Source organism: Arvicanthis niloticus, chromosome 9 (genome assembly GCF_011762505.2).
Source record: "Arvicanthis niloticus isolate mArvNil1 chromosome 9, mArvNil1.pat.X, whole genome shotgun sequence".
In the NCBI taxonomy this organism is placed as follows: Eukaryota; Metazoa; Chordata; class Mammalia; order Rodentia; family Muridae; genus Arvicanthis; species Arvicanthis niloticus.
The window spans coordinates 72,795,414-72,823,170 of record NC_047666.1 but is presented as its reverse complement, the minus strand read 5'-3'; the positions used below and the strand labels follow the sequence as shown (position 1 = coordinate 72,823,170).

The following is a 27,757-nucleotide window of genomic DNA, read 5'->3' as shown; positions in this document are numbered from 1 at the left end:
TCGTCTATTCTAGATGAATTGTTCTGTCAATGGGCTTCCTTTTCTATCTTTTTTCCCTTTTGGTTCTCTGCAGGTCCCTGACAAGTGTTGGAATAATTAAGCTTCATTGTCTCAGATACCCACTTGTCTTAGTCCCTTTAAGCTGCTATTAAAAAAATGTCATAAAAGAGACAGCTTATCAACAACACACGTTTAGTTTTCAAAGTTCTGAAGGCTGAGAAGTCCAAGATCATTGGTGCTAGCAGATGTGGTGCCTAGTGAAGACTTCCTCTTCGGTTTGTAGAGGCATCTTCTTTGTGTGCCCACTCAAGGTGGAAGGGTCAAGGCAGCTCTCTGGAGTCTCCTTTAAAAGGACATTAATCCCATTTCTGAGATCTTGGCCTACAAAACCTATCATCTCTCAGAGGACAGCACATCCTACTACCTTTACCCTGGAGGTTAGAGAATTTATGAATGGGAAGGAACAACACTTAGTCCACATCACAACTGTAACCTTCCATGGAAGACTGGCTACTTTTACCTGAAGAACAGTCCTGTGTCATAGAGGAAATCCAGGAGCAGGGTCTACCAAAAGTTCAGCATGGGCACATATCCTGCCCTTAATTATTCTAATCTGAATTAATTCCCTTTCCTCCACCTAACTATTGTTGCTGCTTCATCTTCACTATGGTTTTGACATCTGTAGCCATTCGGGAATCATCTCTGTTTGTATGTTTAAGTCCAGTAGAGACAGGCATGGAAAACAACATGGCTCCATTAGCAGGAAGACTCACTGCCCAGTGGATAAACAAACCTTCTACTCTGGGTAGGCTGGGGTCAATGTGACCAATCCAAGTATGAGAGAACCATGCATTACTCTGGCAAAGCTGAAGGGATGGCAAGTCTCTCTGCCCAACTAGGGTCTTGAGATACAAGTAGGATATTTCTCAGCCTTTATTTTTTTCAATAGCTGGCATTCAAGAAATACTTGGCTGTTTCTTGGCTATTTATTCCTGGGCTAAGAAATCACTATATCATTTTGCTTAAAGGCCCAATTTCTTGATCTCTTGTAACTATACTTTAAAGCCTGGGTTGTTGGGAGTTGGAAGAGATAATGTCCCTTGAAGAGAGACACAATTGTGTCAGCTTAGACTATTTCAAAGTGGATAGAGGCTCTCAGATGTAAGGTGAGGAAATAGATTAAGAGAAGTGACACCATTACCGGGAACAAATCAGGGGAAAATGGATGGAGAGAGGACAGGGCTGAGAGGGTATTCATTTTGTGATTTCAGATTCTTGTAGCCATATGGTAGAGCCAAAATGCAGGTTTTGACATCTCAAAGCAGCAGGTAAAATGCAGCTTAGAATGAGAGAAATTTAAAATGGCTTCTCCCTCAAAGGGAAAGGGAGAAAAAAAAAACATGTTCAGAATTATCTATGTGTATACGTGTGTGTTTGTGTGTGTGTGTGTGTGTGTGTGCATGTGTGCATGCATGTGCCTATGTGTTACACAGATCAGCCTAAGACCTGCGGCATTATATGGGTTAGAAAGCAAGCCCTCTTCTGTAGGTTCCTCTAAAATCAAGCATAGCCACACAAACAGTCTAGCTACTGGTATTTTCATGTATGGCTTCGTGGTGTGGTTTGAGCTCACGCTAAGTTGTGTATCTTATTATCAGAACAACCATTAGAGAATGAGCTAAGTTAAACGCAAACGTGAGTAAGCCCGGCATGGGGATAAGAACCTGCCATTTCTACTATTCAGAAGCCCAAAGCAGGAGTGTTGCAAGTACAACATCTCCTGAGACTATAGACTGAGTGGAGTGAGCTCAAGCCCAGTGTGGGAAGCGCAATGAGAACCCACATCATTATTTGAAGGGACAGTGAGGGGGGACACTGAGTATATAGGCTCGGTGGTAAAGCATAGCATATGAGACCTTGGCGTCATTCTCCAGTACTGTGAGGGCTATGTTACTAACAGCTATATGTTATCATTGGTTTTCATAGCCAAGCATAAGGTACATTGTGGGTGAGTGTACTTAACACCAAAATTCAAAACATGGGTTTTTTTTACCTACTGAAAAGAAAATTAAAAACTCTATGAGAAAAAGCTAAGCATGAACTTTTGTATCCAGTTGATTCATAATCCTCGTGGCTATCTGTTTGATTTTTTTCCATTTCTTCCTTTTTTTTTCTTGTATTTTGACGACTGTAGGATGAGTCCTCCATGTTCTTCCAGTTTGGCCCATCCATTGAACAGCAAGCTTCCGTCATGCTCAACATCATGGAAGAATACGACTGGTACATCTTTTCCATTGTCACCACCTACTTCCCCGGCTACCAGGACTTTGTGAACAAGATCCGCAGCACTATCGAAAACAGCTTCGTGGGCTGGGAGCTCGAAGAAGTGCTCTTGCTAGACATGTCTCTAGACGATGGCGACTCTAAGATTCAGAATCAGCTGAAGAAGCTCCAAAGCCCCATCATTCTCCTCTATTGCACGAAGGAAGAAGCCACTTACATCTTCGAAGTAGCTAACTCAGTTGGACTGACAGGCTACGGCTACACGTGGATCGTGCCGAGTCTGGTGGCGGGGGATACAGACACGGTGCCTTCAGAGTTTCCCACGGGGCTTATCTCCGTGTCGTATGATGAATGGGACTATGGCCTTCCTGCCAGAGTGAGGGACGGGATTGCCATCATCACCACTGCTGCCTCGGACATGCTGTCTGAACACAGTTTCATCCCTGAGCCCAAGAGCAGTTGCTACAACACCCACGAGAAGAGGATCTACCAGTCTAACATGCTGAATAGGTGAGTGTGGCTTATGGTGGGGACCAGAAGAGAGCCTTAAAGGCAGGGCTTGGAGGTGGACCAGGAAAAGACCGTTCAGAATTGCAGCAGGCTGAAGGCTGACCTTGAAATGGTGCTTGGTTATGGTGGTGGTGGTGGGAACATTTAGTTAAACCTGGCTCTTTGTGTTCTTATTCTAACAAATAGCAAATCAATTGGTAGAGTAGCATACACAAAGCCCTGGGTTCTATTCCCACACTCACTGTGGTGCTACACAATCTGCAATCCCAGCTAATGGGAAGGCAGGAGGATCAGAAGTTCAAAGTTGTCATTTGCATGCAGTTAGGGCAGCCTGGAGCATGGGAAACCCCTGTATCCCCCCAGTCCATGCATACATGCATATGCACATGCACACATACAAACTTACATACACATATGCACACAGTGTTCACATACACACATATGCACACACACACTCACACATATGTGCACATGTGAACACATACATACTCTCTCACACACACATGCACATGTGCATACACACAGGAAAGCAAGTTTCATTTATTGAGTATCTACTATGTGCTAAATATTGCTGTAAGGGTTTTTATATTTTACCTCAATCTCTCAATCCCATTAGTCAGGTTTCTAAAAAATCATTTCCATTTTATACCATATAAGAATAAGGCTTATAGACACAGATTATCTTCAATCAGACTGTGAGCAGGTCAACTTGGGATGGAGCCCAGGCCTCTCTGATCCCTGAGTATTTGATCACCATATGCAGTAGGCTTTGAAAAAGGGACAAGGAGTCAACTTTCCTTTGGAAAGTTGCTGTGTTGGGAGGAAGTGGAGAACAATGTCCATGGATGTATTAACTTGTAAAGTGTTCATCCCTTAAAGAAATAGGCATGGCCTCCTTACCATTGCTCCTTAGCTGTCTGTCTTCATGAGTCTGTGCTGTGGGTGATGCCTCTTTTAGTCCAGTTTGTAGCAAGGCCAAGGCTCCGTTTCAGTCCCCCACTCCTTTTGTTCTGAGAAAACAACTTATAAGGAGAGATGACATCTTGGCCCCTGGTTTCAGAGGCATCAGTTCATGATTGACAGGCTCCATAATGAGGAAGGAGGAGACCACGGTGGAGAGTATATGTTGAGGAAGGCAGCTTACCTCATAGGGTGCACAAACCAGAGAGAAACAGGAAGATATCAGGTACACCCTTCAAATATTTGCTCTCAGTCACCTGACTCCTCAAGCAAGAACCCACCTTCCAAAGCTCTTCCCACCTCCTAAAATAGTTCCATCAGCTGGGTACCAAGCATTGATCACGTGAGCCCCAGGGGAGGATGTTTCACAGTCAGAGCTTCACCTGTGGGATTCTGTAATGCTGTGCCCCTGACATCATCTCATTTGAGGCAACCATGACTGATCCATGTCCTTAGGGAAGTTAATTGACAGCTTAAGGGGATCTTATACCACTCCTTTGCGATTTTTGTGTTTTTGTAAAATGGCCCTGTATGTAGGCTGCCCAGATCCAAACAAAACAGAGCACAAAGAAGAAAATTAAAATGATCTGAATTATATATGATTCAACTAACCATATATAATTAAGTTGGTTAGGAACCACCCTCAACATCTTGCTATACATGTGTATCTATATGGGTTTAAATATACACTTTTACACAAATGGAGCTATGGCCTGCTGTTCAATAGCTGACTTCCTTTTGTTCAACAGCATGCTTTGAACACATCCGTGTAAAGGTTTATTTTGTACTATTTAAATAGCACATAAAGAATGTTCACCTGAAACCCTGCATCCTCAGATACCCCTACCTTCTAGCTCCTGAAAGGCTAGAGTGTAGCCTGAGAAAGTTGAAATGCCTTTGGTCAAGGTTCACATGACTTAGCTGTGTTTAATCTCTGGAGGGAAGTTGATCTATAGTCTCTAAGCAAAGCTTTTAATCCAATGAAAAGCAGCTTTATTGGCTGTTTATCTCTGAACTAATGGTCACTGTTTCAATATCTGCATACTCTATGAGTTTACATCTCTGGTCACACCCTAGTCCCGGGTTCATAGTTCATCCCCCTCCCCCTTTTTTTTTTTGAGGTGCTAGTAATTGAGCCTAGGGCCCTGTGTGTGTGTCAGTCAAGTGCTATCCCACTGAGCTGTAGCCTCAGGCCCCCCCCCCATCGTTTTTTTTTTTTTTCTTTTATTTTGATTCAGGGTCTAAGTTGCCTAGACTGGCTTTGAATTCTCTCTGTAGCCCAGACAACCCTTAAACTTGTCATTTGTTCCATACCAACCTTCTGGGTAGCTGAGATTACAGGACTGTTCTACCAGGCCTGGCTCCAAGCTTGTGTTTTAAACTGGGTAAGACATTTCTTTTGATACCACGGGCATTGGGAAATCATGTCTCCAAATCTGAACTGGTCCAACTACTTTCCCATTCCCAAATTTCTAACCAAATTCATACTGTCTGAGATGCATCCTGTTAGAGGATTAATGAGATTAAAATTCCCAAGATCTCCTCAGTCCTTTGTGTCCCTGAGAATCTCTCTGCATCTCTGGAATGCCTTTGCTGTGTGCTCCTTGTTCCCACTGCACCCCAGCCCACCTTCTTCCTTGTGCTGCTACAGCCCCTGACTGCTCTGCCTATAGACAGCTCTGCTTCTTTGCAATCCCTGCTGCAACCAGAGTGATCTACAGTCGAACGCGATCTCATCGCCTGCCTGCTTAATGCTTTCCAGTAGCTTTTTTTATTGCTGCTCTAATAAGGAAGCGTCTCCTTAATATGGTTTATAAAGTTTTACACAGCATGGGCTCTGTCTGTCTCTGCAACGCCGTCTCATGCCTTCTCTTCCTCCAACATGACCTTCCCAAAGCGCTGATCACACTTCAGTTGGTTTTTATTTTTTTTTTAAATGCACTAGGGTCTCTCTCCCTTGCAACTCCCTTTCCGGCATTGTGTCTCATCATGCACCCCAGGCTGGAACTTGTAGTATAAATCCAGGGATGATGATTTAAACTCCTGACGACCCAGCCTTTGTGCTAGTATTACAGGTACACATCACCACATCCAGCTTATGTGTATGTGATGCTGGAGATCAAGTCCAGGGCTGTAATCACACTAAGCAAGCACACTGCCAGCAAGAGTTACATCTTTAGCCTTTTGCCACCAGCAAACACAAGCAGATGCTCCTTTGCTTGCCCTGTGCTAGTCATTGCTGGGCGTCCGTTTGTCTTGACTGGCACTCTGAAGTTACTTCTGAGCCTCGGACTGACATCCCCCGTTACAGTTCACTAAATCTAAAGCTTTCCTAATTAAAGTGCCTTCCAAAAATGGTCTGCAAGAGCAAGCAGCAGCTTTCTGTCCTTCCCGCCCCTCTGTCCTTATTCTAACACAGCGTGTGACATGGGGAAGGATGTGAGCGAGGTCCTCCAGGACTTAGTGCTTGTCCATTCTGCAAAGGAGGGCAGCCTGCATCTCTCTGAGGTGGGAAACCTTCCTGTTGAGTCGGTTCCGCACTTTTCTGTTATTTTTAGTGTTCAGTTCAAATCTGATTCATGTCAGCTTCCCAAGTATTTGCTGATTAAAACCAAAGCCAAAGGCCAAGGACTACTGAGACCAAAACATCTGTCAAACAGCTCAAATCAAGGGAAGGGAACAGAACGTTAAGCCCATAAAGGCAGTTCAAGCCTGCCTGCTTGCCTGCTTTTCTCTCCAACCTTCCCCCAGGGTAAACGGCAACCTTCAGGTATATTATTTCTGGCTTAGCTTATCTTACACCAGAGTGTAAATGTCACCTCTGGAACCAGGGCCCCTATCCACACATCTCTGAGACCACCATTAGTTTAACCTTTGTTCAGTGTCTCTTGAGTCTGAGAGGCCCTGTGAGGTCCATGGAGGAGGTTGCTCTCCCTGGCTCTCCTTTACACTCTTTCGTTATATTTAAGTCAGGATGAGCTCCTATCACTCTACTGGAGTGATGATAACTCTGAGGTAGGAGCATGCTACCTGTTTGAGGTCAACTTTGGTTACATAGTGGGTTTCAGATTAGCCCTGCACTACAGAATAGAAGAGTGTGTCTCACCCACACCCTCACAAGAAAATCAACACATTGAGCTACAGATGCCCCATGCTATTGTCTTGGGTGTAGCTGACTGGAAGCAGTAAGGCTGGGGCTACACAGTGTGGTTTGTTCACACAGTTGCAGGCTCCAGGGAGGAGAGAGAGCAGAGCTGGCAGGGTCCACCATCACTGGATTTCTACAGTGTGTTGCTCAGTCGGTAGCTTCTGCATGCTCTCTCTGCTTCTCTACCGGGTGGATACGCTCTCTCACCTCAGTTCCCAATATCCCTCCCCCTAAGTGTCTACCTGACCACTAGACACCAATTCTGGGCTCTGTTCATCTCTCTGGTTGCACCCTTTCTTCCTCTCCATCTTTGGCCTTTCCCCTCTCCTGTCAAGTGCAGTTTTTGGTGGTTTTTGGCTCCAATCTGCAGCCTGTGCTAGGGATATTTTAGTAGATTATTTTAAGCGAGCTCAGAAAGGCTTGGGTTAACTAGCTGAGACTCATAAAGTGGTCTCCCCAGGCCTGAGGTACTGTCACCAGGCATGAATTTCTGGAGACCTCCCTGGGATTCAATTAGGCACTCTTTGTCTTGGCGATTCTCACTCTCTGAAATAAGACTTGCCCCTTGCCAGAGCTCTGGTCTCATTAGGTCACTCTTTTAAATAACAACTCAAGCAGCTGCACTATTTAGCCACAGCGGGAAATCTTTGCAGATAAAATAGCTGCAAAGGGTTGGCTGTTTTCTGAGGAAGAAGGCCCCTTTGGCAGGCTGTTCCTTTCCTCAATCACAGCCCAGAAAGGTAGCAGGCTCCTCTGGAGAATTCCAAGAGTGGCCCAGACACTAGAGGACATTCAGAATGGGGAACTGGAACGGGGCTTGTTTTACCCCCCAAGTTCTGTCCTCCCAGAAATATTAAGGAGGAGGTTGAGTTCTTACTTACACCCACTGGATCATGGTTTTCTTCTCATGCGTGACAAGTTCTCCAGCCTGAGTTCAGGAACCAGAATAAGAGGCTATATGAAGAACCAGGGAGATGGTGCATTCAGTAAAGTGCAAATTTGCATCTCTAACACACATGAAGAAGGCCAGACATGGTCATGTGTGCCTATAATTCTAGCTCTGGAAGCTAGCCAGTCATGTCAAGTCACTGAGCCCCCCAGATCCTGTAAGAGATCCTAAAAAAAAAAAAAAAAAAAAAAAGAAGAAAGAAAGAACGAACTTATGTGTGACTGAGGAAGACAACCAATGTTGATCTCTGGGCTCTACACTTGCATATAAGTATGTGCATACATACCTGTACATACAAGCACATATGCATGAACATGTACACAGACATACCACACCACACCACATACATACACACAAAACAGAAGGTTGGAAGATGATTGATAGGCTTGAATCTCAAAGACAAATACATACTTATGGTTCACTTGTTTAGCAATCCAAGAATGTTTTAAAAAATGACCCTCAGAGAGGACCCTTGCATAATTTCAGATCATTATCATATAAGTGGTTTATATAAAGTATCAGTTTAAACCTTGAGGCTTGACTAGCTGGAGATCTGGTGTTTATTTCTGGAGAGGCTCTAGGTTGGTTAGAGAGCTTCACTATTCTCTCTCTCTCTCTCTCTCTCTCTCTCTCTCTCTCTCTCTCTCTCAACTTTGTTTCAAAGATTACAAATGACACAAACAAAGGAACAAAACAGAGCTCAGTGAACTCTGACCTCTAAATAAACAAGGAACATAAGGTTTGGCGTACATCCATCTCACACACTGCACAGGATGTACATCTACAGAAATAATATTTGTTATTCATATGAAATTCAAGTTTAACGAGGCTCCTGTCTCTTTACTTGCTGATCTAAGAACTCTAATTTGTAAATTAATAAGAACTAATTTACTTTGGAACCATGTCACATCCATTTATGCCTTATTAGTAAATACAGTACAATGCCCTGCTATAATGCAGGACATGCTGAGAGAGATTTATTCCAACTGGGAACTTCCTTTGATGGAAAGAGCTGGAGAATTTCTTGTGGCTAGTGAAGGGTTCTCTACAGAGAAACACCTAAAAATCTTTTGATACTAGATTATCTGAAATATTTTGAAGAAAGTGACTAGCTCCCTTGTCACATAGGTAGAGGATTGTAAGGTGCTAGTAAGCACAGGTCTATATTTCTTCCTTTACCCTTCCCAGGGAGAGTTCATGGCTATTTTCCTTCTCAATGTGTGGCCTAATATTCTGTTGGGTCCTTTCTGTCACTTGGGTGATCGCGCACCTACCATGCACTTCTGGGTTCTTATAAAATCCCAAGAACCTAGTGCTTCTGCTCTCTCTGCTCAGCAGCGGATGGAAACTTGGAGGAACAGCAGATGCTACTTGAGAAAGATGGATCTTAATATAGCCGTCCTTTTATGAATCTTGCCTAACGATCCCCCACCCCCACCCCACAGTGTCTTCAGTGTTCTTATTCCATGCTGGGTTTGCACTCTTCCTACATTCTTCCTTCTCAGTCAATGATTCCATCTCAAAAGGATAGGACTCTTCTCAGCCTGGCACAGGAAGAATAGGGAATAGGGATATGAAGAAAGGTGCATTGTTAGGTCCTTAATTAACTGAGCTGTAGTGAACATAATCTTCCTGCAACCTTGAGGCCCAAGCCTGGTTTTGGAACCACTGTGTCAGCTGGCTGCTCTCATGGGATGCCCACTTGACTCTCTTGGCCTGGAAAAATGCTGGGAGCTTAAGAAATAAACAAGGAATTAAAAGCATTAGATTTAGATCATATGAACAAGAGCTGATTGGTCATTTCCATCTGAGTTGCTATTGAATGTCCACTAAGCACCAAGCCTAGGTAGGTTTGCAGTAAGGCAGAGATATGTATTCAGCTTATATACTTTAATCCAGTCTACTTGTGAACCAGGTGAAAGGTTATGTGTATATGTATCTTGTAAGTGGAAGAGCTGCTGTAGTGGTCCTTACCTTGTCAGACAAAGCCACTAAAAGATCTAAAGAAAGCACTTTCATATAAACCGTTTTGAAAAGCAAGAGCCACCTGTGCATACTGGAAGAGAGACTCTATCCACTCAGTGGTTTTAAGAGGGCTTGTAAACTGGGAACAGGACTGAAGGACCTACTAACTATACTAAAGAATATATTCAATGCATATATTGCAAGTATAACATAGCAGATATGAAGAATAATCAGATGTGAAGATTGTTTAAATTATTTCCTCCAGTCTACTTTTCCTAATATTATATAGACTAATTATTATTCCAGTCAACTGTTTTTTGTAAAGTAATTTAATTATGTGATTGCATGTGTGTCTCTGTGTGGGGTATCTACATGAGTGCAGATGCCCAAGGAAGCCAGAAGAGGGCATCGGATCTCTTGGAGCTGGAATTATAGGAAGTTGTGAGCCAGCTGACATAGGAACCAAGCCCTAGTCCTGTGCAGTAGAAAGAAGTGCTCTTATCTGCTGAGCAGTCTCTCCAACCAAGTGATTGGGTTTTCCTCATAAGTATTCACTAATGCTCAATGTTGAGACTTTTGCATAATTATTACTTTGATCGTTATTTTATTCTGTGTCTGATTTGCAAGACACAAAATTTACCCATGGCATAGGTGGAATGTTTTTCTCTTCATCCTTCATTTTGTGCCTTCTGTCATTTCTCTTTCTTTAAAAAGTGACATATAAGAGAATCAGAATGAAGAGGAATGTACGACAAACATTAACTAAACAATGCTTGTAGGATGGGAGAGACAGTGGCACCCTGTCTACAGGAAGGAATAGAATCCTCTTGGAGAACAAAAACCAGAATCAGAGAAGGAGTAAGCAGATATCACTTGGCAGAAGAGATTTCATCTCTGAAAGTACAGGGTTGGAACCAGTGAGGTAGGTTAAGAAGGAAGGTGTCCTGTACACATTGGAATACAGTAGTCAGTGGCCAGGCAACTGGAGGAATCACGTTATTCAACATTTGCAAATGTTCTGATGCAAATGTTCTCAAAAGACATCTGCTGGTCACCATGTTTAAAGGTGTAACCTGTCCTTCTCACCCTTCCAACCATCCCTGTTCTTTTCTACTGCTCTGCTTCCCTCTATGACACAAAGGAGACAGTCTAACTACAGTTTGTCTTTAAAGGTTTTTCTAACTTTCTCCTTCCAATCCATTTCAATCTCCAAATGTTTTGTCTTTAATTGATGCTTATAAGCCTAGAATAGAAGATGAGCAGATAGTTTGTGAGTTTATGTTAGGTTAGAGAAGGAAAAGAGATATGAAGTGTTATTTGGAGAGAGGGGGAGAGAGGGAGGGGAGGGGAAGAAAGGAAGGGAGGGAGAGATAAAGGGAGAGGAGGAAGGATAGGGAGAGAGGGGAAGAGGGAAGGGGAGAGGAAGAGAGGGAGGGAGGGAGGAAGGGAGAGAATAAATAGCAAAATGGCTGGTCTAGAACTTACTGTGTAGAACAGGCTGGCCTCAAACTCATAGCGATCCACCTGCTTCCACCTCCTGAGTGTTATGATTTTTAAAGCATCATGTATTTTTAAGAAACCCACATCCCAGGGACCTTGGCAGACCTGGGCTGCATCTGTGTGTAAACCTGCAGCACAGCCACTCCTGTGCAGCACAGAATGAAGCTTTAGGAAAGACCTGTCTCTCTTTGCATGGCTGGTGCTCATCAAACCCAACCCCTCCCCACCCTTGTCTACTTAGGCAATGAAGCAAAGAAGAATCTTGTGAATTTGAGAATAGATCTACAGAGGTTACTTATTTGTTAGAGGTTGGCAGTCCCAAAACCCAGGGGTCCTGATGGCTGGGGCAGTGTTAACCAGGGAGCCTATGGCTGACTGTTAACTTTTGCTCTGACCTGCAGTCCCTAAAACTCTTGCTCCCCCCCAACCCCTGCTTCTTAACCCAGACTAAGGCACAAATTCACATTTAATGAGAACTGAAGCTGGCATTATTTAGAGGTTGAGTGGGAGTTGTTTTTCTGTCTGCTCTTTCTTCCCACCAGAGGATAAAGGATGGGGGTTTCCAGGAAGCTAGAAAACGGTCATTTATGGTTATAGACAGGAGCTGGAAACCGAGTGAAGGCTGGACCCCAGTTGGTCATGATTAGCTGGGCAAACATTGGTGTCTTGAGAGCAGTGCTAAGCATATGGCCTTTGCAGCCGTATGAGATCTTGTGTTTTAGATAAATAGTGGTTTCAGACTTCCTCTCTGATGGTACAGACAGTGGGGCACAGGTGCTCATATCCTAGAGACAGTTCACTAGTACCTGAGGTACCCAATATGGATTTGGAAAAGGTGGACATTCAGGATGGCTGCTAAGGTGTCTGAAGTGGCACTGTAGACAGTCCTTGGGTAGAAACTAAGAAAGGAATAGGTTGGAGGTACCAGCTACACACAAGAGACCTTTCTCTGGCCTTCAAGCTTGTCCCAGAGGCACGCTATCTTGTGGCAGTGTGCAGAGAGGTGAGCGTTCCCAGACTGGCATCCGTCCCCAAGCTGGGCAGGCTGGTCACACATGAAGGAACTGCTGCTGACAGATTAGAGCTCCCTGCTGCCGAAGTCTGTTTCCTCTTGTCCAGCTTCCAGGGGCAGCAGTCGGCCAGGGGCTGCCCACCGCTCTCTCACTACGTCTACTGCATCTCCTCACTCATTATTGCTTCATGCCTACCCTCCTCTTCTCCTTTAGCCTCTCCCATCTTTTTCCTTCCTGGATGGTGTTTTGTTCACTGATCTTTTACTGCCCTCCTTTTTTCTGCTGGTTTTTATTGAAGAGCTTTGAAGGTTTTCTGTATTCATGAGTGACCTTATGTGCAGTTCTTGCATGCACATACCTGGAGTCACCTAGTGAATATTGCATATGCGAGGAGGGCTTGTGTGTGCATGTGTCCAACAAAGTTGAGCATCCTCAAAAGAGGTGGATAAAACAGGTAAAATTATTTACCTAGTTCTTCCTATTGCTAAGACTGTATTGACCATCGTTAGAGTTGGAGGAACCCTTCAAGATATAATTTATTCTCACCCCAATGAATCTTAAAACCTAGTTCTTAAGTCTTGATGAGGATAAGAATGGCAGTTGGGTAACCAAAACCTTTTGTGTGTGGTCAAAAAAAGAAGAGACTTGGGCTGGGGATATACAGATCAATGGTAGAACATTTGCCAAGCATGCAATAGGACCCAAGTTTGGTCCTAGTATTAGAAGCAAAATGGAGGGAAGAAAGGAGGCTTAGCAGTCAAAGGGCTTTATACATTTCTGACTAGGCATAAATGCCTTATTTTACTTAAGTCATATTCTCCCTGGACAAAACCACAAAACAGCCACAGAAGTCATGCTGTGCCAGTAACACGTTCATTCTGAGTGGAGTAGACACCTTTATGATCCCCAGCAAGAGATTACAAGTAGAAGGTCCATGAGGTCATATGTCAGGGGACACTGGGTGTGGATCTCAAACCTGATGGTCAAAAACTGCAAGTTGTTTATTATTATGCCTAAGAATCATGAGAAGAAAAGTGAGCATTTTCATTCGGGCAATGGTCATGTGTATCACCTCACTTAACCATGGCAACAAGCCTGCCCAGGCCTTGCACTCATCAGTGTGTATGGGCAATGACCATCAACAGGGAGAACCCAGGTGTTTCCTTTTCTTTTACCCAATGGCAGATCCAGGCACTTCCAACACAGTGTTCTCTCTCTCTCTCTCTCTTTCTCTCTCTCTCTCTCTCTCTCTCTGTCTCTCTCTCTCTCTTTCTGTCTCTCTCTCTGTCTCTCTTTCTGTCTCTCTCTCTTCCTCCTCCTCCTCCTCCTTCTCTTCCTCCCTCCTCCTCCTCCTCCTCTTCCTCTTTGAACAAAAGTCTTCCAGGTACTTTGCTTAAGCAAACACAATAAAATAAAATAAAATAAAATAAAATAAAATAAAATAAAACAGCACAATAGAAGGTTATCCAAAATGTACTTAATTATTACATAAACTTGAATAGTGGGACATATTCCTGCTTATTGTTGCCAATGTAGTGTGTGTGTGTGTGTATGTATGTGTGTGTGTGTGTTAGATGAGTGTGCTGTAGACTATTAGTGAAAATACTGACTCCACAGGCTACCCAGGACCATCCTCTGCATCACTCTGGTGACACATCTCACATGTCTTCACACATAGACCTGATTCTTTATTTGGTGGCAATAGGGTCACATAGTCAACAACCTCTTCTGTTGCACAGCCAGTGAGGAAAGAAAACAAGCACTCTGAACTAACATCACTGACACCAAATTCATAGGGATTGTTTTAACTCACAGCCAACCTAGTCAAATTTTCTGTGTTTCTGTGAACAGTACCCACTCATATCCTAATTTAAACAACATAGTGGTCGCATTCAGGAATCTGTCCAGAGCTGCACGGTAGCTATGTGACTCCCTGCATCCAGTCCCTGCTAGTTCCCTTCTGGGTGTGGCCTACATTAGTCTGCCCAAGATGGCTGCCAAAACTCCAGATTCAAGCAATAAAATTAATACAAGAAAGCAGAAGGCATGTTCTTCTTTTTTTTAGGGGAATTCCTAAAATTGTCACACTTTCAAATTGCACTTTATTGGCCAGAAATCGGTCTCTACTCACAAACAGCTACAATGACAACTGAATAGTTCAGCTTCTAACCTGGACAGCAATATGTCCTGGTTAAAAAAAAATTTTAGTTCTGTGAACCTGAGAACACCAAGAACACATTTTTGGTAGGCAATGAGTAGTCTCTGCTGTACTTGCTCATGAGACTCCCCAGAATACAACAGCTTAGGAATAACACAAACAGCCAGCGATAGGGATCACGTAGGCCAGCTGACCGCATTAATAAAGGGCTATTGAAATCGGACAGCATTATGGAAACCTAGCAAAAGACCTTGAGGAGCACCATGGGAAGACTACTGGGGGGAAGCACAAACACTGCCCAGAAGTATAAACAATCTCCATGTGGCAAAACAGCATAGTCATTGTGAAGTCATCAATGGAAACTTAAATTATATTGATTATCCTTGGTTTCAGGAACCCAAGAGCTCTATCTTACCTTAATAAAATTTCCATTAAAAGACTTCCTATAATCAGGAACAAAAAGGAGGCTAGGGACTTAAAAACACTAAGCTTCAGCAATTTAGTAAAATTATTTTTTTTAAGAGTTATTGAATGACTACTATGTGCCAAGAGTTTTGTGTAGCACCATTTAATCTGGAGAGCATTGCCCAGAGCATCACTGTCTCTGTGTTTTTCACGTTAGAAAAATGGAGATCAAGCCGAGTGGGCCACATTTACATTTGACTTGCAGATGAGGTTGATTCCAACCCATTCTGTACAAATCTCAGAGCCAGTGCCCCCCCCCATTGTTGACCCACCCAGGACTACTTCCTGTCCCACAATGCTGAGTCAAATGTGAAGGCCTTTGATTCAGATGAGCATAGATAGCATTTGCTCACAGGACAGAGGGGCTCAGAATCAAGGATTACTTCCTTAGGCTGGGCAGATGGTTTGGTGTGTAAAGTATTTGTAGTACAGAGTTCAAATCTCAAGGATGGCAGTGTGGCTCAGTAATTCCAGCACTCCTTTGTTGGGATGGAAAGTGAGCACAAGGGAGCCCCTGGAAAGTCACAAGCCAGCTAGCCTAACATATGCAGCAGGGAACAAGAGACTATGCCTCATACAAGGTGGTGAGAACTGACAACCAAGGATATTCTCTAATTTCTGCACGTATGTGCCCACACTCAGTAAATGAACATACACACACACGCACACAAACACATGCACATAATACTCTCACACAAATGAACACACATACTCACAAATGAACACTCTCACACATTTACATACACAGACAAATGCACACACATACACATGTGCACACATACAAATGAATATACATACATACACAAATAAAGACACACTACAGACATATATGAGCGCTAGTCTCTGTTCGACCATGACAGACCCAGAGTGAGACTAGGAGTGGCATCTAGTACATGTGTATTAAAGATGCCTACATTGATCCCAGGAGATGCCGCCTTGTCATCGGGTTCACTTTCCTATGGTTCTTTGAGCACCCTTCCATTCACATAAGGAAGGATGTTCAATCTCTCTTATTCTGACTATATATGTTCTCAAGTTTTCTATCTCATACATGGAAAACTGCACACAACCACTCCATACCTGAAAATCTAGTGATGAAAGAGTGTTGCCAGTGCCTACTCGATGCCAACCCTACCTGCCCTTGGGGGTTGGAGATGAGGTGGTGCAGAGTCAATGACACAGAACCCAGAAACAAGTGAGAAATGCATCTGAACACTGCTGCAAGCTCCTTTAATGCCCTCCACCAGCGCTCTATTGGTCCCAAGAAAGCATCTCTTCTAAACAACAGTTCCCAATTGACTGGCATTGTCTACATCAACAGTTCTTGGTCTTTCAGACAGTCTTCAATTAGGTCCTCCTATCAGAGATGCCTTTATGGCTACGAGGCTCCTAGCATTTACACAGAGGTGGCCACAGCAGTTCCTCCTACACAAGAGGAGGCAAACATTCTGTTCTAGAGCCTGTTGGCACTCAGAGAGGTCAGAGGAACATTGAAACTATTGTCATGGACATGTGTTAAGACAAAGCAAGACTTTGACCTCTGTCTTGATTTACAGATGTCCTCCAAGGCCACGGTTCATTTTTGACAGGTTAGATAAGTTTTGGATTTGTTCCAGGCATAGATACTGCCCGAGACCAGACCGGAAGGAAGCAGAGGTGGGGGGGCGTGCTGCTGGGGAAGAAACAGGGCTGAACCAGGGCCAGTTTTCTGCATTTCACGAAATGACTTTTACACTTGGTTTACTTGATAACATATGCAGTAGGTGTTTGTGCTCCCTTTTCTATACTGAGACTCCTTCAAGGTTCTGGAAGATGCAAATGCTACCCAGCATGCACTTTGATTGGCCTCAGGAGGAGTGGGGCAAATGCAAAAAGATCCCTTTAATTTGCAGTCTTAGATTTACTCTTCTGGCAACACAAAGTGACTCACCCAAGAGTCTGGCAAGGCAAGCAGAAGGAACAAAGATCAGCAGTAAAGAGGATGCTGGCTGGAGCTATCAGGAATTTTCTGGTGCTTCTTTAGGACCTAAAGGATCTTTTGTGTTTGAGACCAGGGTAGTGAAGTTAAGGAGAAAACACATTCTTCCATCCTAAATTCCAGTTTAATTTGTTGACCTCCTGGTCACAGATTATTCACCCCTGAAAACTCAAATGTGCATGGGAGAATATTCCTCTGAGATGCACCCCAATCCCTCCCCCACACACATACACGTACAATTGGTGTGCTCACTCACCCACAAGTTTAAAAATAGGAGCCATGGTGTTGCCATGACTCCCGGTGCTACTCAGTGCTTCTTCCCTCAGATGTGATTTCCCTTCAGAGCAGGTTTAGGTGAGACTCTGGCTCAGAGCGGCCTCTAGTGGCACACTCCTTAAGGGAAGCGCTTCCTTCCCCAGTTCAGCCCAGTCCCCAAACTAACCCACAAGGGGCAAGTAGAAAGATGTTTAGAGCCATTCTTCAGGGGATCAGCTTCTAGCAGACCTGTCTTCATAGTGACAGTAACGGGCCTACTGTATGCTGCAAAATGGGAAGGGGCAGACGGCAGAAGATTTGCAGCCCACAACTATTAGGATAGTGCAGGGTAGCAGTAGGTGCTTCCGGTCGAGGGAGTGGTGGCATTAAGGCACACTAAGTAAGGGAGGTTTGCTGTGATCAGCGCAGCTAGCATTCTTTGTTCAGTTAGAGGACTCTTTCAGAATGTTACCACCTGGTAATGAGTCAACAGCCTCGGGGAAGTGTTGACAAGGTGCCTTCCTTGCCTGCTGTCTTTGCTCTTTCCCGCTCCCGGTGTTTTGAGTCCTCAGCTTCTTGTTGCCAATTACATGGAAGAACTTAGGAAGACCGATGAGACTCTGTACAGAACCGGGGCCCGACCTAGCACAAATTCTAACTCAGAAGGACCGGATACAGGCTTGGAATGATATGTATCAAAGCGCGGATGTTGATTCCAGCAGCCAGGGGCTTAGAATCGCCCTGTTGTCATTTGTGTGTTCTAGATGAACAGAACAGGGTAGAATGACATTTTATATGGGTTTGAAACCTGGTGTTCATGAAAGGATTCTTTCCTTTGCTTTCCTCCTGAAGATCAGTCTAAAAACTGTAATTGTTGTCGTTGTTGAGAACCTCAAATTCTGGAAAGGGTACAAACTGTGAACATTTATCTCATGAGAGGTAAATCCTGATTCTCTCCTGCATCCCGTTCCTTGTGGGGCTTTTTTTTCCCAGAAAGATGAGTTTCTATCAGCAGGTTTGGCAGCGCAAGCATCTGAATGAATTGACTTTAAACGTCTTCAGTTCAACCCATATACAGACAAAAGACATGAAACTTTAAAGCTTCCAGTATGATGTGTGTCCCGGCCCTGAGGAGATATTGATGCATTGCTAAATTTTGGAGCACATAAGGGGCTTTAAAATGAAAGTTTCTAGTGCTGGAAAATGATGTTCTTTGTATTACTACACTGTTATTATATTTAATGGAATTGCAGACTGAAGTGCAGGAAAGGGAAAACAGTATTTAGAATAAAAAGCAATGGGTGAAGACTACAGCGAGGAGAGTGAGATGTCCACCTTCTACCTCTCCCCGCTGCCTTCTCCTTCTGAGTAGTTAGTCCCTCCCACAGTGGCAGGGGCTGGTAGGTACTTTTATAATGTGTGGCATTTAAATTTTTTGTGGTTCTGACTGGGCTCAGTCTTGGCACGGTTCTGTGAGCCAGTGAGGCCAAAGCACAGCTCTGTAATTGTATTAAGAAACACAATTAAGAAATATTGCATTTGCAGAACAGATGAATGCCAACTGTCTGATTAAAGACTTGGGGGAGATGTTATGTTTCGCCAAAGAAATAAGAAGACAAAGGGAAAGAGTGCTGCACTGTTCTTGTTAGTTCTCTGTGATTTGTACAGGAGGACCATGGCAGAGCCTCCAGGCACACTTACCACAGAGGCATCATTAGGTGACCGTTGCCATTGGTTTTAACCAGACTTCCACATACCCAGTCATCTCCCTGACAGGCAGAAGTTTTACATCTGATCCTTACGCTTATCAGATTGTGGTTTTATGGACTGAGTAGGAGGGGTGGAAATCTAGGGTTCCTGTTAGCCTCCAAATCCAGATTCCGACAGTGGTTACAGGAGTTTTCCTACATCCCTTCACCAATAACGTAACACAAGGAAACAGCTAATCACCACTCGTAAATAGCATTCATTAATTGCTTTACAGTGCTTGCTCTCCTTTTGGAACCAGCCAGGCATCTCTTGTGTAGCATATTCTAATATTCAGCTGGCTTCTTGAGGTTTGATAGAAAAATATCTTACACAGGCAGACAGTCGAATTCTTATTTTACACACGACTTAATGCCAGGCTCTGCAAGCAGAATTATGTATTTAGCAGTTTTGCTTAGAAGCATTTCTGGATTTTATATCCTCATACACACAGTTCTTCATTTGAAGTTACAGATGGTTGAAAGACAGATAGCAACCACATTACACTCTCAGACCAGTATAGACTCGTAGATTTTAGGAGCTTAGAGCCCGTGACAATTCTTTGTCACCCCCTAGCTCTTTACAACTTCCTTCCCTACTGATGGTCTTGTCCTCCTGCGTGATGTGATCTGAGCCTCGTGCTATGCTGGTCATTTGGGACGGGTGTTGTATGCATCATGTAGGAAGTAGCAAAGACATGATAGTTAACCTGCCCAGAGCATCTCCCAGTTGCCCCCACAGATCTATGTTTGCACCTTCAGTCAAAGGGAGTAACTCAGAAATGCCAATGAAAACCTGGACCAGTGTATTTGAGTATCAATAAAGAGTGCTCACATGAAATCTTTTTTTTTCCCTCTATGCCATGGACCATGATAGTTACGTGTCTCAGTGCTGGGAGCACTGGGGAATGTTCTTTTTTCTACTGCAAAGGTAAAATTCAAAAGTGGAAAATAACAGGAAGCACAGCATTAAGTCAGCTTCCCAGATCTTCTGGGTCTTGTGTAAAGGTCATACATACTAAGTCTGTTGGTCTGTCAGTTCCGGAAGTGACACACGCTTCAGACCAAAGTTATTTATTTCCAGAAATTAAAAAAAAAAAACAAACAAACAGATCTTTGTGTCTTCCATTCCTTCTGAGCCCTGAGAAGGGAACCTACTTAGTTGGCTGAAGCAGCTGTCCAAATCAGTCATTCTGGTTATTAGTAAGCAACTGGGAATATGTGTATAAAAAGAAAAGAATTTGACAAGAAACATAAAGAAACAGGATCTCACTGATGGGAAAGACATAGTAGACATGAACAAGGTCAATGCATGATCCTCAATGCCCAGGTACAGAGCCTCTGCTGGCAGGGTCCCAGAATATGCCTTTAGTCCAGATTGCAAGAGCCACAGACGGTGCTGCATGGGGACCAGCCTCATGGCAGGAGAATGGCAAGCTTTAACCTGGCAGCAGCGTGCCAGAGAAGAGAGAAAACCTTGCTCCTGGAAGTTTAATGAAAATCTTCCAGAAGTGTCATGTGCTCAAAATTTCCTCAAACATATTTTTCATTCTCTCACAAAAAATACCAAGTCCAAAAGCATGGTCTAACCCCCAATGGTCCCCTTCCAGGAAGCTGCTGATGGAAACCCATCGACTCGGGAACCTCACTATTGTAGACAGAGGCTGGGACAGGGCTACAGTCGTCTTCTCCAACCAAATCTGGAGGACAGTGTTGTTGTCTTTGCCTTATTGGTTAGAATAATAACTGAACATGCTGCATAATAGACACTTGGACATCTAGAGAGAAAAACTCATTTCCCCAAAAGTCTCTGGTGGCTCCCTTCCATGAACAAGATGATGTCCAGAGTCTTAGGCTAGTCTCTGGGACATCTGGGTCCATCCCTAGTGATTGGACCGATTTTATCTAACTGTCACATCCTTCCACATGGCCTGCTTTCTGTAACATACATCGCATGAGATTTAGCAACATCACATGGCACAGATGACATGGCTGACCACCCTCTAAGCCAATAGTCTTCCCGCTCCCCACGCTTGCAACAACCACTGACATTTATGTCCCTTTCTTTTTATCCCTGGGGAAGTCCAGGAATGTCCTCTACGATGTGACACATGTTTCTTCCTCTATGAAGCCTTCTCTGGCAATGAGCAGATGCTATTGCTTCCATTCGCATTCCCACACTCCTTTGTCCATCCCTCTGTTTTAGCAGTCTGATGTGGACATGGGTCAAACTAAAAAAAAAATACATGGGAATACTGATGGGTTGGAACATCTCATTCATGTTTTGTACTCACCTTAGGTAGGACTCCACTCATGGTAAGCACCACCTTTCTTTTAATCATTAACTTTCATTCTTAGACAATTTCATACATGTAGATAATGAATTGAGTTCTTCCAACTGCATTCTCCTTTAAATCTCCCTCTTGCCTCTTTCACCCCCCTCTCTTGCTACGAAGCCTTCAGCTACATTTTCGTCTTTTTTTTTTTTTTTTAATGACCCAGTGATTTTAACCAGGGCTGTCTGTGTGACTACAGGTTAAAAGCTGTATATTGAAAGTCTGGTGGTATCACTGATGGGTATTTAACTGAAGACAATAACTACCTCACCCCCAGACCCAGCCAGTAGCCAATCATCCAGCAGGAAAGGGGTAGAATCATGTATAGATGAAGCATACAGAATTGAAAGGCAGGATTTGTGCCTGTGGAGTGGGAACCTTATCACTCTCTGTAAAGACTAAATGTTCTCTCTTTCATGTGTGAAGGTGATTTTGCAGATTCACCAATAGGGAAAATCTGGCTTTGAATTTCAGCATTTGTTTTATGTGAGAGTGTTCACACGGTCTCATACCTAATCATTACTGTCATGTACTTGGAAGTAATTCCTCTCTGCCTTTCATTCCTTTTATGTATACAGCTGGTCAGACTCCCCTCATTCCTTCACAGTGGCCCTCAGTGAAGTCGCTTTCCCCTCTTTACTTCCATCCTTATTAAACTCATTAACTTGCACCTAGATTCTGTAGCAAGCTTCTCCGTGTTCTCTCTTACACATCACTGAATCATCTTACCCAGTCTCCACTTTAAATGGTGCACATCTCACTTGGATCATTTTATGCAAGTAATAAAGGACTTAGGCTGACTTCACTTAGAAAACCAAACCTTGGCTCGATAACCACCCTCCTTGTATCCCATCATCACCCTCAGATCTCAGAAGGGACTCTGAGAAGGCATCTCCCTTTTCATATGCCACCAGAACAAGGTGCTGTGCTGGAAAGTGGCTCCTTGGAAGGCAGGAGAGCATGGCACTTCCCCAGCTGTGTGGTAGCTCAGTGCAGTTGCTTCTTGGCAAGGAAGTCATTCAGCTTTTCTGATTTCCTGCTAGTATCATACATAGAAAAGGTGTTCGCTTGGAAAAAAATGTGTCTGGGGGATTGGGGCCTTCTCTTCCTTCTAATTCTGAAATTCTTTGACTCTCTGAGAGTAGGAAGGATTGGGCCCTTTCCTTGAACTGTGCTCAGTGAAGAGGCTTGAATAGGAACCTCAGTCTGATTCATACCACAGGATGGTACAGCAGCTGAAGAAGGAAGATTAAGGGTCTGAGAGTAAGCCTGTGTCTTGTGTCTACTCTCTATGATGCTGGCTGCACTCTTGTCTAGACTTGGCTTTAATTCTTCTCTCAGCTAAGCTTTCGGTTCACTTGATAAAGGAAAACAAATAGGTCAGATTTGATTTTCTTTGATCGCAGGGTTCATTTTATGCTCTTCCTGCCTCAGCAAACACTAACGGGCAATGATTCAGTCTACTTGCCAGGTGCTGGCCTGAGGTGCACTGTCCCCTTCTTGGGCCTCTCTTGTGGGGATGCTTTTTGAAAAACACCATTTGCAGTTCAGGAGGGTGACAGTCACAAAACAAACTCAGTGGCCTGGGGTCTGCATCCTCTGACACAGTTCCAACCATGGAATTGTTCACCATTCTGATGATAAAATTTTCATGGAAGACCTCATGAAGCTCTGCTACCTTTCTTTGCCTCCAGGAATAGCACGCTATCCTTCCTTTGCCTGAGTTAGGAGTACCAGCGCCATCTTTGATTCCTTCTTCTCCACTCCCCTCTCTCAGTTTCTGAATTTTACTGTGTCTCTGCATGACTACATCTCATATCCCTCCACTTCTTCTCATTTTACCCATGACCGGATCAACCTTTACATACATGGCTCTTTCTATGCCTTGGCTCCACATCACCAGGATGCCTGGAGCAAGGCTTCATTCTATGTTTATTGAATGAGTGAGTTAATTTAAGCTAATTGTGAAATTAAGTTTGGTGTTATCTATGGACTTGATTTCCTCTGGGTTTTGGGGGTGCTGTATTATTGAAGACTTGATGTCAGGTTCTATTCTTAGATTCTTTATATTTTTAAACAAATGATGAAGTGTCTACTCTAGCCCAGAGCTGTCCTCAGTATAAAGGACTATAAAGGACGGCACAATAGGGAAGACACAATCGAATTTACTTCACAAGTCAAGTTCAGTTCAGAAAGCAAAGCCCTCCTACACAAACATGTTGAGTAAAAGTGTGAGAGACAGATTATGGTGAAGTGCTTCAAATGGGTGGTACAACTCTTGTGCTATAGAGGAGGGGACTGTCTGTATTGCTGAAGTTAAAGCCCTGGAACAGCTTGAAGAACGTGTAGGCACTGGTCCTCATCCTAGACTTCAAAGGATGCAGACTATAAATAGCTAAGAAGCTGATATTTCTCTAAGTGGGAATAATCACATGACCAAAGATTTAGACTCAAAACTTGACAGAGAAGGTTATGTTGCTATCAACATATCTTAGTGTAACTGGGGAGAAGAGATGACAAATAAGGATGGGGTCACAGTGGAAGAGCCTTGTTCTTTTCACAGACAACAGAATATACTGGAAAGGAACCATCTTGGGAGTTGGCTTCTAATTGTTCTAATTTTGTAGTTTTAAATCAAGTCATTTATTCTCTCTAGGGCTTGGGCTTTTTTGTTTTAGTTACAGAGAGACAGAGACAGACAGGCAGACACAGAGACAGATTGAGAAGCCTTTGGTAAATATCCTGCATGTGAAGAGATGAGAACCAGTCAGGGGTCACAAAGAGAGCTGGAAAATGTTGACTATTTTAGAATCTGGTAATGGTCTATATACTGCTAATACAGGCTTGAACAATCAAAGCTGGTTTTTTAGAAGACTAATAAGGAAACAGATGGATGGGAGTTGTTGACACTGGAGCCTGTTTTTCACAGAGGATTCAGCAGATTCTGTGCTGAAGCTGTACATGCTCCTGGGGTTGTCTTGCAGTGCCTACAGCTACGAACATGAACTTCCAGATTCATCAGCATACAGTTGGCACAACTGTTGGATTCCTAGCTGAGAGAAAATGAGCTCTCTCGGAAGAGCATGCAAAGGAGAGGAAGGTGTGATTCAAACTGAATCCTCAGCACTCACAAGTGTGGGAGCACGAGAATGGGGCCAGTGTTGAGCAAAAGTCACAGGCCTTATGGAGGCTGTGGTCATCAGTTGAATTGGGGCATAGCCTTTAAAAGCCATTAAGTAAAAGGAGGAGGGACTAGTGGTGCCTGATGTGGCACATAAGATAGACATTATAGGGTCACATGCCTTCTTAATTTTTCTTATCTTTTATGTGGCTATCATTAGCCAGAAGTTGATTGTTTATGCTTTTTAAATAGGCTGTACCTAGTTTTTGAGCATCTTATTTGTTTACATAGCATAAGGAAGGAAGGGACTGAATGGGTTTAAAATAATCCCCAGTCACCAGGTACAAGAAAAAGTTAGTGAGGAAAGAGTTTAACATTCAACTGTTGGCTAAATGAGATCTAGAGCCTATTATACAGGATTAGAAGCTACAGGCATCCCTCCTCATCATCCTGGTCCCTGCACCAGCTAGCCCAGAGCTGTGGCCAGTGAACTTGATACCACAGCTATCCATCAGAGGTAACACTAGCTGTATCTCACTGCCCTTCTTGTCTGTTAATGGAGAACAAACCAAAGCTCCTTGCAGAGGGCCATCAAAGAGTGTTCACAGCACAGTCAGCCTTGCTATTATTATCTAATTTTACTTGTTTTATGGCACTGCCTCTGTTCCTATTGACGTTAATAACTGAGAAGTGAGTGGGAAATTATATTTAGAAAGTATGATCATTAAAGATGATATTTTCCTCGTTCTTTGGGGAGAGAAGCATTTCTTCCATTATCATCTTGTAAGATGTGAATTTATATGAAATCCAGGCTCTTGCTTGTTCTTGACTTTCCCTTGCTATGGGAGCTGAGCCGAAATGCCAGGGAAGAGGCCATCGATGGCATGGCGACACCAATTTCTATTAGAAGGTTTTACTGATGCTGCAAGCGGAAGTCATCTTGAAAGGAAAAGTGAATATTTCTCAGAGCAAAGATGTGTGTGCTGACAATTTTGATTCTGCCCAGAGACGCTGGCATTTTGTCTCTGGGGGCGGTTCTTATGTTTCCAACAGTGTCCCTGCCGCACATAGCATGTTCTCTCCTCGATCATCTCCTCCCACCCCCCTCCCCATATGTCTTCCTCTTTGTCTCGCCCACCCCGCTCCTGCTTTCTCTCCGTCTCTCTCTTATCCTGTAGGTTAGTTCCCTTCAGCAGCAAAGTGGATCCTCTCACAGAGTAGAGGATTACAGCCCCCAAATCCACCCTCCACTCCTTCAGCCATCTCTTCTCTGGAAGTTCGTGAATAAACAAGGGGACTGGGAAGCAGTCTTCTCTGCCGGTTCTCTGTACCTCTCTCTCTGTTTCACTTTTCCTCTGAAAACTGAGCTTCCCCCCCACCCCCTTCTTTATCTTTCTCCACAATAGCAAGTCCTTCCCTGTTCCTCTAGGATTGTCTCTTCATGAATAAATCACTCTTGGTCCTTGAGTTATCTGGCTTTGGAAATCATTATCATTATCTAAATCTAGGACAGTCGAGAGTGACATAAGATTAGAGGAGCAAACCTAGATGTGGTGGCTCATGCCACCTTTCAGTCTATGGAGGCAGGAGGATTAGGAACTCAGAAGCAGCCTTGGATACATAGCAAGTCCTAAACCAACTCTAGGCTACTTGATAACCCTACAGCAAGGCATTTAAACAAACAAGATTAATAAACAAAGGAAGAAAGGACTCCAGTTGGGGGTGGGTCAGGATGGCTGGGCAAACTGGTGGCGTTAGGAGACAGCTTCTAATTGTGGCTTTAAACTAAGTCATTTGTTCTCCTCAGTTTTGTTTTGAGAGAGAAAGAGAGAAAGAGAGAGAGAGACAGAGACAGAGAGAGAAGCCTTTGGGAAATACTCTAAATGTGAATGTGAAAGAACAGAGAGCAGAATTTGGGGTTCACAAGAATAGCTGGAGAATGTTGACTAATTCAGAATCTGGCAATGGCCTATACAGTGCTAACACAGGCTTGAACAATCAAAGCTGGCTCTTAGATCACAAATAGGGGACCTCATGGAAACCAACAGCCCCACTTCAGGATGGATTAAAGCACCTGCAGGTATATCTTGAGATCTAAAACTCTGATTTGTTTTTTATTTGTCTAGTATAAGTGAGGCACCCATTTGCACAGGAAGGGGTAGGAACACTTTGTGGCTTGGTTAACTGATAAAGCATCAGAAAACCAAAGGTTGGTTCTCAAAAACCGATGTAGAGAAATTCCCAGTCTCTAATATCTCATCCCATTCATCCTGAAAATTGCATCAGTTCCTCATTGAATCCTCCTCTCTGATTTTAGCCCCACTCTATACCGAATTTTAGGAGGGCTACTGGGTGTGTTGTTCTTAGAGTGCCTTCAACAGCCATTGGTTGCTGAGTGAAAGGAAAATGGAGCTAATTCAAGTGGACCTAACAGTCAATTATTTGTTCATCCATTCATTCTTCAACCACTGCCTTCCAGGGGTCAGCCATGCTGCTGGCTTTGCAAATAGAGAATAAACTGCACATTCTCCTGCCCCTTAGAGCTTGTGGTCCCTAATAATGCAGGTGGCCAAGCACCCACGACGATCCATTAGTAGCTGTTTTAAAAGGGCTGGGGACCGCATTCTCCCATGCCCAGGAGAAGAGAGGCCTGCAGAGGTATGTTTCTTTGGCTGCCAGATGGTCTGTTATTACAGTTTTCCATTGTATGCCACAAAGCTCTCATCTTGAGCCATTAATAAACAGGAACACGGTTTACATTTCTTAAGCCTTTTACTCACAGCCTCCTCTGTTCCCAGCAGCAATCGCAGCGCTGGGTCCTCCCACCTTGAGAAACAATGACCATCTGAGTCTATATTCGCGTCACCGTTTCATGGACTCTGCTGAAGGAATGAGTGCACCGTGCTTTTAACAGGACTAATCGCTGTCATTACTGTAATAACAAGATTTATAGTCTCCTTACAGTTTGTCAGGCACCCTCGCCTCTAGCACTTGGGCATTCCAGAGAGTTAAAATAGCATGCCTTGGCTTTCCAGCTAATGAGTGAATAGCCAGAAACTGGATTAAGCTGTTTTAAAGCCCCAGGTGACCAGGGGGAGTTTTAACAATCCCAATCCCAATGCTTCTTTTACACAGCATGGATAATGTAGAGAGTCACTGCGTGATGATAAATGTAGGAATCAATTGAGGAACTCAAGGGTAACCATTATAGAAGCACAGACGAGGCCTGAGGAAATGACTCAGTTTGTAAAATGCTTGCTACACAAGCATGGAGACCAGAGTTCAGACCCTCAGTGCACATAAATCAGGATGTGGTACTGCATATTTGCACCCCAGCACTGCGAGGAAAAGACACTGAGCTTGCTGCAGCC

At 43.7% G+C, this 27,757-nt stretch overlaps 1 protein-coding gene across 1 annotated transcript in view; it reads left to right on the top strand.

Moving 5' to 3' along the window:
• Grin2b (glutamate ionotropic receptor NMDA type subunit 2B) overlaps nt 1-27,757 on the top strand; it is a 438,669-nt gene that overhangs the window by 238,754 nt on the left and 172,158 nt on the right. Inside the window, exon 3 of the mRNA XM_034511798.2 lies at nt 2,195-2,793. Within this exon, the coding sequence (XP_034367689.1) occupies nt 2,195-2,793 (599 nt within the window). The remainder of the gene's footprint in view (nt 1-2,194; nt 2,794-27,757) is intronic.